The sequence below is a fragment of the Cucurbita moschata genome, unplaced genomic scaffold (genome assembly GCF_002738365.1).
Source record: "Cucurbita moschata cultivar Rifu unplaced genomic scaffold, Cmos_1.0 Cmo_Scf00010, whole genome shotgun sequence".
Taxonomy (NCBI): domain Eukaryota; kingdom Viridiplantae; phylum Streptophyta; class Magnoliopsida; order Cucurbitales; family Cucurbitaceae; genus Cucurbita; species Cucurbita moschata.
The window spans coordinates 880,503-898,811 of record NW_019268526.1 but is presented as its reverse complement, the minus strand read 5'-3'; the positions used below and the strand labels follow the sequence as shown (position 1 = coordinate 898,811).

The window sequence follows — 18,309 nt, the reverse complement described above, 5'->3', positions numbered from 1 at the left end:
CATCCCCCAAGAAATTGACAAAATTTAAAGATCGTGTTGAACATGAAAAAATTAAATGTAAAGCACTTGTTTGTTTGGATGTGGCGACTCGATAGAATTCCACTTATTTGATGCTTGATCATGCCTTGAAATTTGAAAAAGCTTTCAAAGTATTAGAGGAAGAAGAATTAGATTATGTTGATTACTCCAAAGGGGATCATGGAAACAAAAGAATAGGGTCACCAACCATTGATGATTGGAAAAATGTTGTGTAAAATTTTTAAAGGTTTTCTATGATGTCACTACGAAGATAAGTGGTTCTTTATCTGTGACTTCTAATTCTTATTTTCATGAACTTTGGGGTATTCGAGAACTTTTAATTCAGCGGAGTAAAAATGTGAACTCTGTTTTAAGTAACCTGAGTTCAAATATGAAAGTTAAGTATGAAAAGGGGCTTAGTGGAAAGAATTAATAAGTTGATATTCATAGTAGTGGTACTCGATTCTTGTTACAAATTGGATTACATATCATTTTGCTTTTTGAATATTTATGAAGATGCTATGGCTAAAGTGATGGTGGATGACATAAAGAATTATTTAATTCGTTTGTATGATTACTACAAGTTTTATGATAATGCTCAAGATCATCATCAACCTGAATCAAGACTCACTTCTAAGTCCATGAGTATAGAGATGGACACAATTGATGAAGAGAATTTGAGTGGTTCAATATTAGTATTATCAAGATACAAAAGAAGAAGAGAAGAGCAAAATTCACTCGAGTTAAAGAATGATGTGGATTGATATTTATGAAGAGAAGAGCAAAATTCACTCTAGTTAAAGAATGATGTGGATCGATATTTATCTGACCCCAGTGAAGAACTTGATGATAATTTTGATGCTTTGACATGGTGGAAAGCAAATGAGTTTAAATATAGAGTTTTATCGAAATTGCCGAAGATGTTTTGACTGTTCCAGTGTCTTCTGAATCAACATTTAGTACGGGTAGGAGGATTCTTGATTCTTTTAAGAGTTATTTGACACCTAAAATAATGGAAGCTCTATGTACATCAAATTGGATGGGTAGGAAATCTTAGATATTCCTTAACAACTTGAAGATTTGTTCTAAGATTGAGATAACTGTCTATTTGTTAAGATGTATTCTATATTGTTATATTACAATTTATATTTTATTTTTCAGATGATTTAAGACCTTCAAGCTCCACCAACGTCATGCAAGAATAATTATTTTTCAATGTAAGTAAAATATTTGAAGTTACACTACGCTTTATCCAAACAACTTAAAACGTACTAACTTTCAAGATGCTATTTTTCTTTTGTAGGAATTAAGAATGCAATAGAGGGTTGGATAGTTTTAAATTTTGAGGCATTTTGTTGAATGTTCTAATTTTGGAATTAATTCATTGAATATTCTTTACATATTTATAGGTGAATTTTTAGACATTTTGTTGAATGATTATATATTGTGAATGTAGATAATTTAATTAGATGTGGTAACTTTGGAATTGATTCATTGCATATTTTTTTACATATTTATAGGTGATAATATGAATGAAATAGAGAGTTTGATATTTTGATCTACAACTTATAGGTAGTAATTGTTTTATCATTTTAAGTCATACAAATTAAATTTTTTTAATTTTTTTGGACCAACCCGAACCTAACTCAAACCCAACCCGGGGTTGGGTTTGGAAAATTTTTTGGGTTGGGTTAGATTACCAATCCAACCAACCCGAACTTTTGGGTTGGGTCAAAAACATCCTTCAACCCAACACAGACCATGACACCCCTATTTGACATTTTAAGTTTATGACTCAACATTAACCAGATAGCGTAAGCTTCCAATAACACTTCTATAAAGTGTTTTATCAACCGCAGGTTCTCCATTCCCATGTTTGCTCATCTTCATTCTTGGTTCCATGGGAATCAAACAAGGATTGCACTCCCCCATTCCTAACTTCTCTAGGATTTTTCTTACATATTCGGTTGGACATAAAGTGATTGATTCACTGCTTTGTTGTACCTCAATACCCAAGTAATAGCTCAAAAGTCCAAGATCACTCATCTCTAGGTTTTGCTGCATCTTTTATTTGAATTGAGCTATAACTTGTTTGTTTGAGCCGACTATGATTAAGTCATACACATATGTGCTGATTATCATTGGTTAACTCCATTAATTTTCTTGTAGAGAGTATAATCCTGTGGACATCTAACAAAACCAAATGACTGCAAATATTGATCAAGTTTAAAATTCCAAGCCCTTGGAGCCTGTTTAAATGCATATAAGGCTTTACGTAGTTTTAATACAATGTTTGGATTTTCCTTGTCAACGAACCCTTATGGTTGAACAACATACACCTCCTCTTCTAACTCGCCATTCAGAAAAGCTGTCTTCACATCCATGTGATGTACTTCCCAGTTCTTAATGGCTGCATAGGCAAGAATTAATCTCACTGTTTCTAACCTGGCCACTGGTGCGAATACTTCACTGTAATCTACACCAAACTACTGTGCATATCCCTTTGCCACGAGTCTCACCTTATGTTTCAGATTTCTCCATCTAAATTTTTCTTTAATTTGAAAATCCATTTGATGCCGATTGCTTTATGATTTTTCGGCAAATATGTGAGTTCCCACGTTCTATTCTTTTCAATGGAGAGAATTTGAGACTTCATGGCATTCCTCCTCTTCTTCCTCCTCTGCTTTGTTCAGTTCTCTATAAATATCTTCTAGAGACCTGAACTTTTTTGATGTCGACAAGCTTGATGATGATGCATTTGAGGTATAGTCTGGCGTTGATAAAGTTGAGGACGAATTTTCCCTTTGCCTTTCATCTAGATCAACTTCGATTTGTTCAATATTCCTCTCCTTTGTTCTACTCCGTTTTTCTGAAATTTGAACCGTGAAAGTTCCTCTTTGTTCGTCATCACCGTTTATGATTTCTTCCCAACACCACTTTTTCTCCTTTTCGAACAACACATCCCTGCTTACCATAATTCTGTTCTTTTGTGGATCCAATAGTCTATAAGCTTTGGTTCCATCTTCATATCCCAACATAATTATCTTCACACTCCTATTAGCAACTTTAAGAAGGTGTGAATATGTATTATTGGCATGAGCAAGACACCTGAAGATTTTAAAGTGATAAACCTTCGGTATCTTGTCAAACCAAGCTTGATATGGTGTACCATCTGCAACTCCTTTTGTTGGCGATTTGTTTAGAATATATACAGCAGTTTTGCAGGCATCTCTTTGCTCTTTAACATACATCTGGTCATCTCTACAACCGTTCGATTACGCCTTTCTACTACGCCATTTTGATGTGGTGAAAATGGTGCAGTAAAAAATCTCTTCATGTCTTCATTCTCGTCATAGTCTTTAAAAGTAGTAGATACAAACTCCCCTCCACGGTCCGTTCTAAAGCTCTTAATCTTCTTGCCTTTCTCTACCTCCACACTAATCTTGAACTTTTTAAATACCACCCTTGTTTCATTCTTGTTTTTCAACAAAAACACCCACATAAATCGTGAAAAATCATCCACCAGTAACATGAAATATCTGTTGCCTCCATAAGTCATTGACGAAATAGGTCCACATAGATCTCCATGGACGAGATCCAATGACTCCTTCGCATGATAATTTGTTGTTCACGGAAAAGAAGTCATATGCTGCTTTCCAATTAAACACCCATCACAGAATTGATTGACCTGGGTGATTTTCGGCAACCATTCAACCATTCTTTTGTCATTTAATTGCTTTAAAGAGTGAAAATTCAGGTGTCCATACCCGCGTGCCAGAGCCAACAATCGTTACTTATATTTGCCATTAAACTCACCTGATCTGCAAGCTTCAGCTTTGCTACATACAATCGGTTGGATTTTCTGGTCACCATAATAATCAAGCTCCTGACCTTGTCATATATCTTCATCACACTGTCCTCTATAACAATTTTATTTCCACTCTCGTCCAGTTGTCCCAAACTTATTATATTGCTTTTGAGTTTAGGTATGTAACAGACTTGCGATAAGATTAAGTGCTTATTGGTTTTGCATTTGAAGAGCACTATTCCTCGACCACAATTGTCTATTACAGAGTTATCACCGAAACGTACCTTTCCAACAACAGATGTGTCGAGCTCACGAAACACCCTCCTTTCTCCTGACACATGGTTGCTTGCTCCAATATCTAGGTACAAGGAATTTTCAGCTCCAATATTGGCCGGTGGTGGCACTATAGTTTCATTTAACATCACAAAATCAGGCTCTTTGTCATGTGTGGTCTTAATTTCACACGCCTCTATCATCAGCAATGAAGACTCCTCATCCTTTTGCGTCTCTATCAAGTTGAGTTGTTCGTCTTTTGTGGAATACTCTGATGCGAAGTGTCCCATCTGCTAACGCCTGTAACATTTAATTTTACTTTTGTCGAATTTCTTCTTTTGAGGTTGTGACTCTCCTTCATCTCCTTGATGCCAGTCACTTCTCCCACGACCTCTCCATCTTCCATGACCCCGTCCCCTGCCTCCTCTGGAATTGCCTTGATCCTTCCGTTCTTTCTTTGAGGATTTTGCATTCTCTCGTCCCTTTCATTCTGCACGAGTGAAGAAAACAGTTTCATCTTTTTCTCCAAACCCTTGCAACCTTTCTTCATTTTCCTTGAGTGATCCAATAATCTCATCAATGGATTTCGTTTTGAGATCAATGAACTCCTCAATCGTTGAAGTGATTTGAAGAACCTCTGTAGAGGTGGATCGTAGAAGTTTCTTAACTACTTGGACATCATCCACAGCGTTGCCGAGGCCTCTCAATTTGTTGACAATAATCTTAACTACTTGGACATCATCCACAGCGTTGCCGAGGCCTCTCAATTTGTTGACAATAATGACGAGTTTTCCAAAATACTCATCAATACTTTCTGAATCACCTATCCTCCTCAACACTTCAAACTCCCGCCAGAGAGTCTGCGTTCTAACTTCTTTCACTCTTTCCGCACCTAGATTCATATTTTTCAACATGATCCAGGCTTCTTTGGTTGTTTTCTTGGCACCCAACTGTAGCAACGTATCTTCTCCAATACTTTGATAAATAGCTGCTAAAACCATCTTATCTTTGCGGTTATCTATTGTTTCGGGTGATTCAATTGCCTCCCAAACACCTTGTGCCATCATAAATACCTCCATCTTAATCACCCAAGCTGCATAGTTGCATTTTGTCAACATCGGGTATTTGAGTGTGACAGATCCCTCCTTTTCTCGAATCCGTACACGCACTTCGTTTGAGGCATCATCTTCTATTGCACCGGTGCTTTGGCTCCTGTCGTTCGATTCCTGTCTCAGTTTTTGATCTCTCTCTCTTCTTGACCGCTCAATCCCTAGGTGAGACGTGATTGAAAATAGACCTTGATCTTGTATCTCTGATACCAAATGAAAGAAAATAATAGAAGGGGAGAAGGAGCAAGACACACAAATTAATTTTGTCTTCTTGGGGTGTTTTACTAACTTGACACCATTTTCTACGATAAAAAATAACACATTTCTTGCTACAAATCAGCCACCACTCCTTTAACTAATTCCACTCCCTATCAACTAGTTTCACTCTTTCACTTACTTCCACTAAGAAATAAACAACAATTGAAATAAACAACAGTTATAAAATAAATACTAACAACTATTTTTAACCAAAAACTTACTAATCAAAATAATAAAACAAATTTATAACCAACTGAATGACTAACTAAGTTGAAAGAACTTAGGAATAAATGCAGGAGTTGTTAGCCCTGGCTTCACACACCTGAGCATGTCACCTAGGGAGCACTAGTATTATTTGTGAAGAGAAAAGAAAGATTAATGCGGTTATGGGTAAAAAGACAGGTCTATGCAGTCATGCGACTATAGAGAACTAAGTAGGGTAACACTGAAGAACAAATACCCAATGCTACTAATAGTTGACATGTTCGACCAGTTGCTAGAACCTCAATGTTCTTAAAGATTTATCTATGCTATGGACATCATCAATTGAGGATTAGAGAGAGGATATATCCAAAACTTTTTCTTGAACTCATGATAGAGGTATATAAGAATGATTCCTATCTCGCCTAAAAGGGGAGTTGTTGACGACCTAAAATTAGGCAAGATTGTTGGGAAGGTAGCCATATTTGATGGAGTTTTTCTTGTTAGGTAAGAAGGCAGATGGGTTTTGGAATGAAATTAGGAAAATTAAGAAGAATGGAATTTTTTCGTTTGAAAAAATTGGAAAAGGAATGAGAGGAGAATTGCAAGAGGGTGCAAGAAAAAAAAAAGGAGAGGAAGTTTTTTATGAGTGGGTTTGATGATGAAGAAGATATTTATGTATTATTGGGAGACTTAGAGAATAAAAAGAAGAGAGAAATGGGTTTGGTATCTTCCACGGAAAAGAGAACAGTAGAGGTGTTCTTGGGTTGAATTGGGTTCAGGACATTTTTTCTTTCGTCCCAATCCAATTACCTGAGTTATATATTTTTTCAATTCAAACAATTATTATTATATAACGAACTCAGCTCAATCAAACTATAAATTTTGAGTTAGGTTGTGTCATGACTCAATTTTTGAGCTTTCGAGAAATTGGATTGCGACAAAAAGACGAAATCAGACACAAACAGAACGGAATAAATATAAAACAAAACATTGAAATGGTAGAAAATAAGGTAAAATTTTGCGTGGTTTTAAAAGACATACAACCCGAGTTTCAATATCCAAGTTATTTACAAATAGAGAACAGAGCACGGAATACAAAAGAATACAACTAAATGACGCCCCGGGTCGACACCCCTATGTGATAGTGCATCTCCAAAGCACTTCCCCACCTTGACCGGAACATGACAAAAAAAGGGGAAAAAGGGGTGAGTATAAAAATATAGTCAGTAAGCAACATACTATTCTAATTGATTCTTCAATGATCGCCTACCTGTGTAGTCCCTAGTCCCTTTTCGAGACTAGTTTACGGTATCACAATGTCGACTTTGACCCGTTCCTACACTCAATAGAAATGTTCATACTAACCTACCTACCCGCATAGTCCTTGATCTCTTCCAAGACCAGTTTATGAAGTCAGCAACATCAACCTTGACTTTTTCCTATACTCAATAGGGTCTTTAATCGTGACACCTATCCATTATTGTGGGCTTGAGTCATTAAAGGTTGGTTCGAGTTGTTCGAGTCATTTATTCAATATTTTTGAACACTTTTGTAAATGAATGAATAGTGAAAAATGAAAAGAAACCCGAATTTGTATAATTTTGTGAGTATTAAAAGGGAAGAAAAGAGTTTTCATGAGCTCACTCGAGAAGAGAGTTGAAAAGTGAGGGGTTGGCTAAAGGAACACTCAAAAAAGGGAAGATGGAAAAGGCATATTCTAAGCTTCATGAATGTGCAAGGAAGGAGGGAATGGTATTGTTAATATAAATCATACAATTTGGGACTCAATTAAACTAATCGACTCTTCCCTTAAACTCTTCCCTTAAACTAATCGACTCTTCCCTCGTTCTGCCATAACACACCACGTAAGTTATCTTTACAAACCCTTTTTAATTTCATGCCATAATTAATTTATCCTTCACGTTTCTTTTCATATATCGTCCTCTAATTCTATATAGTTTTACTTCGTTAAGTACGATTATATGTTGTTTTTTTAAAAAGTCGATATGTTTACAATTTGAATAAGTGAGAAACGAATACTACTTAAAAAAAAAAAAAAAGTTAACTATTACGAGTTGGTAGAGTGGTACAATGAACTCTCGTGATCAAAGAGACTGTTTGAAAATATTTTATTTTATAGGAGAAGATAAAAATTCAATATTATTATTATTATTGGTTAAATTAATAAAAATACTCTTAAAATTTAGACTTTTTTAAAATATTAATTTCAATAATACTCTAAATTTTAAAACATTAATATTTTGTTCGAAAAATTCCGTTAAAAATTATTTCAAAAATATTTTTAACTTATTTAAAAATAGCTAAAATTTTAAAAGGTTCATTAATATTCTTAAATTTTTTAAAAAGCTTTAAAAATAGTCTAATCATCTACCAACTTTGATACTATTGAAATAACATTAAAAAGATGGATGATTTATGAGTTGTCTATAGACAATTTTCGTCTATATATTCACAGTAAAATTTTTCTCAAACATTTTTTTAATAAAAATTAAAAGTATTAATGCTAACTTTAAAATTTCATAGGTATTTTCTTTAAGCATAGTACTAATTGTATTTTAAGATTTTTTTTAGATCGAAGTGTATTAATAAAACTTTTTAAATTTTTAAGAATATTTTCAAAATCATATTAAAAGTTCAGACATATTTTAGATTCTTTTTTAAAATTTGAAAGTTATTATTAAAACTTAAAAAGAAAAATCTAGAAATATTTTTGAGAAAAATAGAAAATTAAAAGGTATTTTTATTAATGTAGATTATTTGTTTTGGATAATATTTTTAAATAAACATTTCAAATATTTAAGATGATTGATAATAAAATGTCTAAAATAAAATTCTTTTTTCTTTATACGATTTTATTAAATTAATATTTTAGTAATATGTAAATTTAACAACAAAACTAGTCTAGTGTTAGAATAGTACCCTATCACGATACAGATGATCTATGCCGAAGTGGTAGTTGGGTCTATCACAGCCTTTTCGATCTATTAGGACGATGTTCGGTGCTGCAGAGTCTTGTGGTCCCTTTTTTCAATTTTTTTTTTTTAATGGAATGATTTCATGGTTATTTTTGCGGAATCCATTATTCTTACAACATCTTGTTCATACCTCAACTTTTTTTTCACAAAAAGACAATTTCTTTCAAGTATTTTGATGATTATGCCATCCGCAGGATATTCAAAGAGCTCGAGTGGAAATTCTAGTCTCAATAGCTGAATCAATAATGGGAGAATATGTGATTAAACCCATTGGACGTCAACTAAGCTATCTCCTCTGCTACAACAGAAACAAAAACAAGCTCAAAGAGCAGCTCGAAGCTCTCAAGACAGCGCGCAGGGACGTCCAAGGACGAGTCCAGGAGGCAAGGAGCAACGCATATGCAATCCGCGAGGAAGTTTCAAAGTGGTTGGCTGATGCAGACAACGCCATCCATGATGAGCGATCATCAAATTCTTCAAACCCATCAGCCTTTAATTTGGTGGATAGATACCAATTAGGCAGAAAAACAAAGAAGAAAATTGAAGCTCTTCATGAACTCATAGCCAAAAGAATCAACTTTGTGGAAGTGGGCTACCCTGCACCGCTTCTAGAGACTAAGAACATCATTGTTCCTGGTGGGTATCAAGTTCTGGAATCCAAGATTTCAATGGCTAAACAAATCAAGAAAGCACTTCAAAAGGCAGAGGTTAGCAGGGTTGGTGTTTATGGCATGGGAGGCGTTGGAAAAACTTACTTGCTTAATGAAGTTAAGAAGATGGTTTTGGAAGAAGTGTTTGATCGAGTGATTGAAGTGTTTGTAGGCCAATCCAATGGAGTTATACAGATTCAAGAACAAATTGGAGATGTTTTGAATGTAAAATTACCAAAGAGTAAGGAGGGAAGAGCTTCTTTTCTAAGGAATAATTTGGCTAAAATGGAAGAGGATGTTCTTGTTATATTGGATGATTTATGGAAGGAATATGATCTTCTAAAAGAGATTGGAATTCCTTGTTCTTCATCATGTAAAGTACTTATGACGAGTCGATCACAGGATATATTGATGAACAACATGAACGCAACAGAGTGTTTTCAGGTGAATTCTTTAAGCGAAGAGGAGTCATGGAAGTTCTTCACAACTATCATTGGTGATGAGTTTGATACTCCTGATATGGAGAATTTGGCTAAGATGGTAGCAAGAGAATGTGGAGGGCTTCCTCTTGCGCTTGATACCATTGCCAAGGCATTGAAAGGGAAGCATATGAACCATTGGAAGGATGCTTTAAGCAAATTAAGAAACCCCATAGGAATGGATATCAAAGGAGTTAGTGACAAAGTTTATGCTTCATTGAGATTGAGCTATGATCATTTAGTTGGAGAAGAACCCAAGTTAGTGTTCCTTTTATGCAGTGTTTTTCCAGATCATTACAAGATTTCTTTGAATGATTTGCAAATGTATGCAATGGGTATGAGATTATTGAGAAACATAAACACATGGGAGGATGTGAAGAACAGAGTATTGAAATTGGTTCATGATCTTAAATCTTGTTCTTTACTTCTTGAACATTCAAGTGATAAATATGTTAAAATGCATGATATTGTTCGTGATGTTGCCATACACATTGCATCAACGGAGGGTATCATGCCAACATTGAGCTTTGGATCTAAGCTTAGTGATTGGGAAGATGAGTATCAAAGTGGAGCTCATCGTGCTATCTTTGTAAACTGTGATAACTTTCAAAAACTTCCCCAAAACTTGAACTTTCCTGATCTCGAGCTCTTGATATTAAGATCATCAAATGGGTTTGTGGGAAATCTTGAAATCCCAGATGGGTTTTTTGCAGGAATGGAAAAGATTAAAGCTTTGGACATAACAGGGATGAGTTTCCTCCAAACTTCTTGGAGATCATTGAAGAACATTCGAACATTATGTCTGTTACGCTGTGAATTCAATCATATTGACACAATTGGGGAGCTGAAGAACTTGGAGATCTTAAGGATTTGTAGCTGCAAGGAGCTGGATCATTTACCTGTGGCTATGAATCAATTAACAGAACTTAAGGTACTCGAAGTGTTAAATTGCTCGAACTTGGAGGTGTTTCCTGCAAATATTATTTCAAGTATGAACAAACTAGAAGTGTTGAAATTACGCGACAGCTTTGATAGATGGGGAGAAGAAGTATGGTACAAAGATGAAGTAATTAAGAATGTTACACTTTCTGAGCTGAACCGTCTGCCACGCCTTTCAAGCTTAAGATTAGAGATCTCAAAATTCCGCTTTATGTCGCAGATAACCTCGGAAACATCAAGCAAGTTGAAAGAATTCTGGGTTTGTGTTAATAAAACAGATGATTTTATTCTCCCCATGGTTTCTGATGAATATGCAACAACTTTGATTCTTAATATTGTTTTACCAAAAGCCATTCATGGAGGGCTTGAAACACTTTTGAAAAGATCTGAACGATTGGTTGTAAGGGATTCAGTGGGTCGTTTTATAAACGATGTTTTCAATCCAAATAGTAATGGGTATCCATTTTTGAAGTATCTATGGATAATTGATGTACATGGACACTCAAATTTGCCATACCTGTTCAGATCTGAGTTCAATTCCTTGGAGTTCTTGACTGTTTATGGAATGGACAGATTGATGAATTTAGCTCCCAGGAATTCTCCAATCCTTCCTTTCAAGAAGCTTAAATCCATATCAATTCGATCATGTGGGGAGATCAGAAATCTGTTCTCAATCTCTGTTCTTAAAGCGCTTTCAGATCTTCAAGATATTTCTGTGACGGATTGTGGCATGATGGATGGGATTGTATCGATAGAAACTGAAGAACAGAGCACTATTTTCACTGGAATAACCTCTTTAACACTTGAAAAAGTGGATAAACTGAAGAGCTTCTGCACCAAATTGTTCATCCAAGAAGACCCACAAAGTAGAATCCCCTGTTTTGATCAACGGGTTTCATTTCCTGAATTGAAGCATTTATCAATCACTAGAGGAAACAATTTGGAGACATTATGGCATAGTGATGGGTTGGCTTCAAATTCCTTCAGCAAACTCCAAACGGTGAGAATCGAAAGCTGCAAGCGATTAAGATTCATGTTTCCATCGAACACAAGCGCGAGGTTGGACAGTTTGGAGAGGATCGAGGTGAAAAAATGTGGGAATTTGAAGCGATTACTGCCATCATCAGTGCTGTTCTGGAGCTTGAGTGAGCTGAGCGTGGAGAAATGTAATGGAATGATGAATTTGTTTAGCTTGACAGTGGCGAAAGGGCTAGTGAATCTCTGGTCGATTGAAGTGCGTTGTTGTAGAGGAATGAGGTGCGTGGTTGCGGCGGAGGAAGAACAGGGTGGCGTTGTTTTTAGGGGATTGAGGAGGGTGCGGTTGTATTGGTTGCCGGAATTGGTTAGTTTTTACGGTGGGAAATGCAGGGTTAGGTTCCCCAAGTTGGATCGTTTGTTCATTTTAGGATGCCCTAAGATGAAGACGTTTTCGCGTGGAGTTGTAGTGACGCCCAAATTGGATATTGTTCGGATTGATGTGAGATACTTTGAAGTGGCGGTGGATGGCGGTGTGAATGAAACTATCCGAGACTTCTGGAGACAAATGGTGATTCTTTCATCCCAATTTAAGTCCAATGTTTTAGCTCATCATTTTTTTTATTTTTTATCTTGAATTGATTTAAGGGTTTCCAACCAATCCTTTGGGTTTTATAGAGCATTTTTGTTTCCCAAATTTGAGTTTAATAGCATTTTTTATCTTCAAATTTGAGTTTAATAGGGTTATAGTGCATCAAATTTGAGTTTAGCACCATTTTGATTATGAAGTTTAAGTTTGATACCATTTTAGTCCATGAAATTTGAAATTGATAGCATTTTGATCCTAATATTTAAATTTGATAGCATTTTAGTCCATACTATCGGTCACCTATCACCGTTGAATTGTTTAGGTCTAAGAAGGAGAGAATGAGATGATTTAATTCAAATTCATTAAATTTGATATAAAATTCACTCCCCTAATTGGCTTATACTTTTGACAAACCAAAGATACGTGGATATATATATATAATTTAAGAATACAGCTACTTCAAATACTATAACCACTACGTTTTTATATTTATTTTAATGCATGTTATAAATCTTATTAAATTATGTGTAATAAGTTTTATTTCAACAGAAAAAAATAGTTATAAAACACGTTGTGTTTATTAGTTCTTAAAAAACAAAAAATAAGAACTAGATACAAGAAGCATGAATGTTATTAACGTCTCGTTTGGTAACATTTTTATTTCTGGTTAATTTATGTTTCTTGGTATTCTTTTTTTAAAATTTTTTAGGTATCGAATGATGATGAAGATTCTGAAACGAATTCTGACTATGGAGATACTTCATTTGAAGGTAAAGTTCCTATCAATTAAATTAGGCTCCATAAACTAGCACCGAGTCATTTCAACGTACTTCTCCTCACTCATACCTTTTTTAAGAAAATTTTGAACAGGTCACTCTACATAGTAAGATACCAAGCCAAATATACTTATTTTTGGAATGGTACCGAGTAATAACTATCAATTTTTTTTTGAAATATTTCTTAGGCATAATTGCATTTCATGGAGACCCACTCATTTGGATTTGGTATAAGTTCAGCTTGTTGAATATAATAGATGATATTCCTTTGCTAAGATGTCACATATCTATTAAGTTTTGCTTTGATTTGTTTCTTTTCACTCTAAGATCATCTTTGAAGTTCAATACTCAAAATTCAAATCAGGATTCTAATTATGGATTCCACATTTGATAGATTTAACATTTTTTTTTTTTTTTTTTATGATTTTACCATATTATGACTTGATCGTATTACCTTACTTGTGTTGAATTGGTTATAAGAATGAAAATAACATAAACCTTTTAGGTTATTACTTAAACATGATCTTTGTCAAGGATGATTAGGAGGGAGTTCCACATTAGCTAATAATTTAGAGAATGATTGTGAGTTTATAAGTGAGGAATGCTATCTCTATTGCTATAAAGCTTTTTGGGAAGCTCAAAGCAATGTGAATTTTTAAGGGTCTGAGCCGACAAAACCAAGAAAGTAGCACCTTGGAACTTCAAATTAAGACAAGCTTGTAGTATATATGGAAGCATGTTATTAAAGTTTAGAATCGAAATGAGTGGATTTGTTTGATAACAAGCATGTTAAATGATTAGAATGCTTGATTTTTACAAAAATAATGAAATAAACTCAAAATTGAACGACATTGAAAGCATGAATGGATATCCCATGTTTACCTTACTATACTATGTCTCTTATGATCATTTGTTCGTGCATGTATAATTATGCTATTACGGGACGATTATGCTATTGTACAGGGATGATTAAGGGTTCGCTAATAACTCCTAATCATGAATCCGATTAGATTGTTGGGGTCTATACAATATTTTATTTATTTTATTACGTTTATGAAAGCTAGTTACTAAGTATTTCATACTATTATAATTCTTTTCAGATGAAGCCTAAATGGAATGGTCGAGGCAAGGCGCACACGAGCTATGGGGATCAAACTAGATCATTGTCTTATATTTTTTCAACTTTATATATTTAAGAACTTAGAGTTTTATATCCATGTTTTGTTGTTTGTCTATTGTGTAAATTGTCTTTGTCTTGTTTTAAACGATTAAATGAATTTGTTTGTCTTATATTAATTGTTCGATTTTATATTTATTAAATGTACGCACGTTTTTTAAGTTTTAAATTATTGTGTATTTTCAAATATTTCACGTCCTTAGGTGATAGCCTGTAACTCAAGTCCCTCAAAAAATGGTTCGTTGTAGTTATGAACTCTTTTCAACAAGGGTTTGACCTTTGATGCTCATGGGTTGTTGTAGTTAAAATTAAGATAATGGTTTGGAAATAAAATGACCGGTATAGTTCAATTGGTATAACAGAGGACTCAAAATCTTCATGTCACTCATTCAAATCAAATTTACTATTAAAATAAATAAAAAAGTCTAATAGGTCAGAAATGAAATGATTAAAGAGTTTATCAATTTGTGAACTTCAACCAACAAGGAGTTGAGATCAATATGAAATTCAATCATCATTCAAGACATGATTGAATTGAGTTGACCAAATTTAAGTCATCTAGTTTGTGTTTCTACACACCTTAGCAAATCCTCAAGTAGCCATGACGTGCCATCCTATAGTGATACTGTTTACACTACAAGTAGACTTGTTAAATGGATGTCGAGGTTTACTAGTGATAAGTGCCTTACCAATGTTTTGACTTAGGTCACGTAAAATCGTCCTAGCTCTAACGCCCTACCTCTTAACTCAGTATAATCATACATGCTTTAACAGGAAGATAATACTATCAACAACCTAGCATAAGGAATGTTTCCACACATAATACATTCTCAAAGAAATATACATGTAAACTCAACGGAGAGATAACTTCTATTTATCATCAGGAGCAGATATCACAACATCTTGTCTTCCTATCTAACATAGCGGAAATAACTAACTCAGATAACATGCCTTTGTCCTCCTATTTGGCTAGCAGAAATAACTCAAATAACATGCATTTCAAGAATCTCATCCTAAGGATTGTCATGCGTTTTCACGCACTTGAAGATGTTACACACCTAGTAGAAGTTGCTCCTTGACACACTACAACAAACCTACCTTTTAATAGCTTTGAGAATAGCTTTTTGTGTGCACGTTATTAAAAGTAAAAAAATAATAATAATAATAAATAAAAGAAAAAATAAAAAAAGAAAAAAACGGGTAAGGAAAGATCTGATGGCTACCATTTGTTTTCACAAACCCTAAAAACTGTACAAGGGCACGCCTTGTTTTTTTTAATCGCCGACTATTTCAATCAGGGTTCCGTTGACCCTCAGTTTTTTTTTATGTGTTTTCTTATGGTTGTAGATAGTGAAGAGAATAAGTGAATATTGCTGCGATATGGACCGTAGTAATAGAGGCTTTGGTTACGATGGCGCTGATGCTGATTTTAGTTGCCGAAGGGATGGGCGTTGATGCTGATTTTGGTTGCTGAAGGGATGGACCGTAGTGACAGAGGCTTTAGTTACGATGGCGCTGATTTTGGTTGCGGAAGGGATGGATATGAACGATGTATACAGTCCTTGTTTGGATGCGAAGATTCAGAGATCAGACGGATTTACTTTTGGCGCAGCATTTTCGTCAAAGGAACCATTCTTTCAGGATCAGATTCAGTTTTCGCCTTGCGATAAGCGTCTGGCTTTGGCATTTAAAGTCCTCAACTTGCTGTGTTCAGGCCTAAAGTCGACCAGCTCACTTTCCTCACCATCCATAGCACAGCCTTCAATCCGGTACGTCTGTGATTTATATGTTAGTTTCAGTACAAAATGAACATCTTCGTACAGGAAATCATTACTATTTTCCTATGGGAAAAGTAATACTAATTGCACTTCGACTTCAATTCTAATTGAGTATTCTTGTTATTTGGCCTCGTGTAACAATTACTACTTTATTGTTTCATATGTTTTCTGTTACTAGATATTGTCGTGATTTTATTGATACCATGTTTGTTATGCATAATCTGAATTCGTGATTTGATTGATACCATGTTTTTTATGCATAAACCAAGTTCGCTGGTTTGATTCTCTGACTTTCTTCCCTGTCTCGAACATTAACCTGAGCATGACTCAAATGATTAATTCATATTCCAAGTAGAGGAACCTCTTAAAATGCTGAGTAACTTGAACCTCTCAAATGCTGAGTAACTCTCCAAAAAAAACTCTTCAACTCACTTAACATAAGTGAAGGGCCAACATTTTACTGTTTTTTTATCAGCTCTCTCCTATTTGCCTCAACAATCGAAAGGACATGGCTTTCGGGTGGGGACATCCGATGAGATTCAGAAAAATTTCTTTAAAATATTGATGGATAGAAGATTTAAAATATTGATGGACAGAAGAACATGAATCAATAATCCAAGACAGAAGAACATGAATCAATAATCCAAGGCAGAACATGAATCAAGAATCCAAGGCAGAACATGAATCAAGAATCCAAGGTTGAATGTTTGTGTGTTTTTTCATTACCATCCAAGATGTTAGGGGAAACATTATTGTTTTTGTAGATGAAAAATTTGCTCATTTGAATCAGTTCCATCGATGTCATTTCTTTCTCTAATTTGCCAACTGGTAGAACGATTGGAGAGAACAACTGGTAAAACGATTTTTTTTTTCATTGGCTTGTTCTGTTCCGGCCTGGGTTGCCTCACTAGTTCACCATTGTCGGCTGCAACAAACCTTGTTGCCATTCTCTCCCCTCTTCGTGTGCTCCTCTCAATTCTATGTTTTTTATTAGGGTTCAGTTAAAGTTTCTTGCTCCCGTGCTGCATAAATGTAAGCTCTATATTTATATTCACCCACAAAAAAACGAGGAGTTATGGTTTTCATCGTGTAGAGTTAGATGTGTTATATGTTGCTTCGGATAAGAAATGATGTATGATTGGGGATTTTGGGCATAACAACATAGCCTATTCTCTCAATTTTGAGATTTTGATTTCTAAGAGCTTCATATGGGTCTCATAAAGAGAAGAACTTCATTTTCAAACAAATTAGTAGGCTGATAAACTATGCCAAATAGTTGAAGATAGGCTGATAAACTATGCCAAGTAGTTGAAGATTAATCTTTGTAGCTGAATTTTCTATTCCTGATAAATTATGCAAATAGTTATCTTAAATTCTATTTTAATACTTGAAGATAAAAAAAAAAAAGAGTTGCTCCTCCAAGTTTGCTTTTTATATTTTAATACTTGAAGATCAATCTATTGGACTTACCGTAAATGTCTCTCTTTGACTGTTCTTTGCTTTTTTTTTAATATTTTGTGGAGATGCAGATCAGTAGAGATGAAACATCAAGTTTGCTTTTTATCATTGCAGTGCTCAGTTTTCTCTGCTTAAATTATTACAATAGCTTTGTAAGCAGCATTATAATTGGGGGAAGTTATGCTCCATGAGTTTGAGATGGTTTTAATGAATGAAATTGCAGGATTAAGTGAAAATGACATTTATTATTTTCCCTTTAGTAGAGCTCTCTCTATTCATTTGGTTGAGTTTGATTGGTTTAGGATGTCTAGTTTTGAGTGCTCGTGTGTCATTAACTTCCAGCTCGTTAGCAGTTGATAAATGATTTGAGTCATTATGATGTATTAATGTCACTATTTGTGTTGGGTGCAGCTGAGTTGTTTGTAAATGGAGAGATCGTTCAAAGGTCGCTAGAGAGACAAAGAAGGGTGGAGCCACAATCACGGTGAGTTCAAGATAGACCGAGGTATAATGATAGGACCCACTTTGTGAGACGCAGAGAAAACATGAGGCGATGCATTCCATTTGATAAGTCAAGAAGATGTGCAAGTGACTAGAGGGGAAGGGAATCTGGAATCAATGAAAAGGCAAATTGGAAAATTTGCTATGCCACGTAAAATAGTGTTTCATGCTCAGTAGATGGTAACTTTGGTTGTTGACCTGGAGAAACTCCTCAGTACTAGAAACTGCACAAGGAATGTAAGGGGATGTGAAGACTCCTATATCAGGAATCGTGCTGACATACCTACTTTTGATTTTTGCTTCTGTTATTTTTACTTATAG

At 34.8% G+C, this 18,309-nt stretch overlaps 3 protein-coding genes across 3 annotated transcripts; 1 reads left to right on the top strand and 2 right to left on the bottom strand.

The window, feature by feature from the left end:
- Window positions 1–2,648: 2,648 nt before the first annotated feature.
- LOC111448597 lies at window positions 2,649–4,389 on the bottom strand. Its single transcript, XM_023088279.1, has 3 exons — window positions 3,835–4,389; window positions 3,231–3,625; window positions 2,649–3,126 (listed from the first exon to the last, which is right to left on the bottom strand). Exons 1-3 carry the CDS (start codon window positions 4,387–4,389, stop codon window positions 2,649–2,651), a joined length of 1,428 nt encoding a protein of 475 aa, XP_022944047.1.
- Window positions 4,390–4,584: 195 nt separating this feature from the next.
- On the bottom strand, window positions 4,585–5,978 carry LOC111448596. The gene is made up of 2 exons (XM_023088278.1): window positions 5,927–5,978; window positions 4,585–5,411 (listed from the first exon to the last, which is right to left on the bottom strand). Exon 2 carries the CDS (start codon window positions 5,215–5,217, stop codon window positions 4,585–4,587), a length of 633 nt encoding a protein of 210 aa, XP_022944046.1. The 5' UTR covers window positions 5,218–5,411; window positions 5,927–5,978.
- A 1,493-nt stretch (window positions 5,979–7,471) lies between these two features.
- On the top strand, window positions 7,472–14,385 carry LOC111448886 (probable disease resistance protein At4g27220). Its single transcript, XM_023088664.1, has 4 exons — window positions 7,472–7,535; window positions 8,861–12,280; window positions 13,008–13,068; window positions 14,175–14,385. The coding sequence occupies exons 2-4, from the start codon at window positions 8,912–8,914 to the stop codon at window positions 14,183–14,185; spliced, it is 3,441 nt and encodes a 1,146-aa protein (XP_022944432.1). The 5' UTR covers window positions 7,472–7,535; window positions 8,861–8,911; the 3' UTR covers window positions 14,186–14,385.
- Window positions 14,386–18,309: the final 3,924 nt, after the last annotated feature.

Bases quoted from the DNA above. Each gene is read 5' to 3' on its own strand.
- LOC111448597 (XM_023088279.1), bottom strand. From the start codon at position 4,389: ATGGGACACTTCGCATCAGAGTATTCCACAAAAGACGAACAACTCAAC. The intron at 3,626-3,834 runs GTGAGTTTAATG...TATCATGCGAAG, and splicing joins AGCTGAAGCTTGCAGATCAG to GAGTCATTGGATCTCGTCCA. The intron at 3,127-3,230 runs GTATATATTCTA...TAAAATCTTCAG, and splicing joins GAGATGCCTGCAAAACTGCT to GTGTCTTGCTCATGCCAATA.
- LOC111448596 (XM_023088278.1), bottom strand. From the start codon at position 5,217: ATGTTGACAAAATGCAACTATGCAGCTTGGGTGATTAAGATGGAGGTA.
- LOC111448886 (XM_023088664.1), top strand. From the start codon at position 8,912: ATGGGAGAATATGTGATTAAACCCATTGGACGTCAACTAAGCTATCTC. The intron at 12,281-13,007 runs GTGATTCTTTCA...AAAATTTTTTAG, and splicing joins GAGACTTCTGGAGACAAATG to GTATCGAATGATGATGAAGA.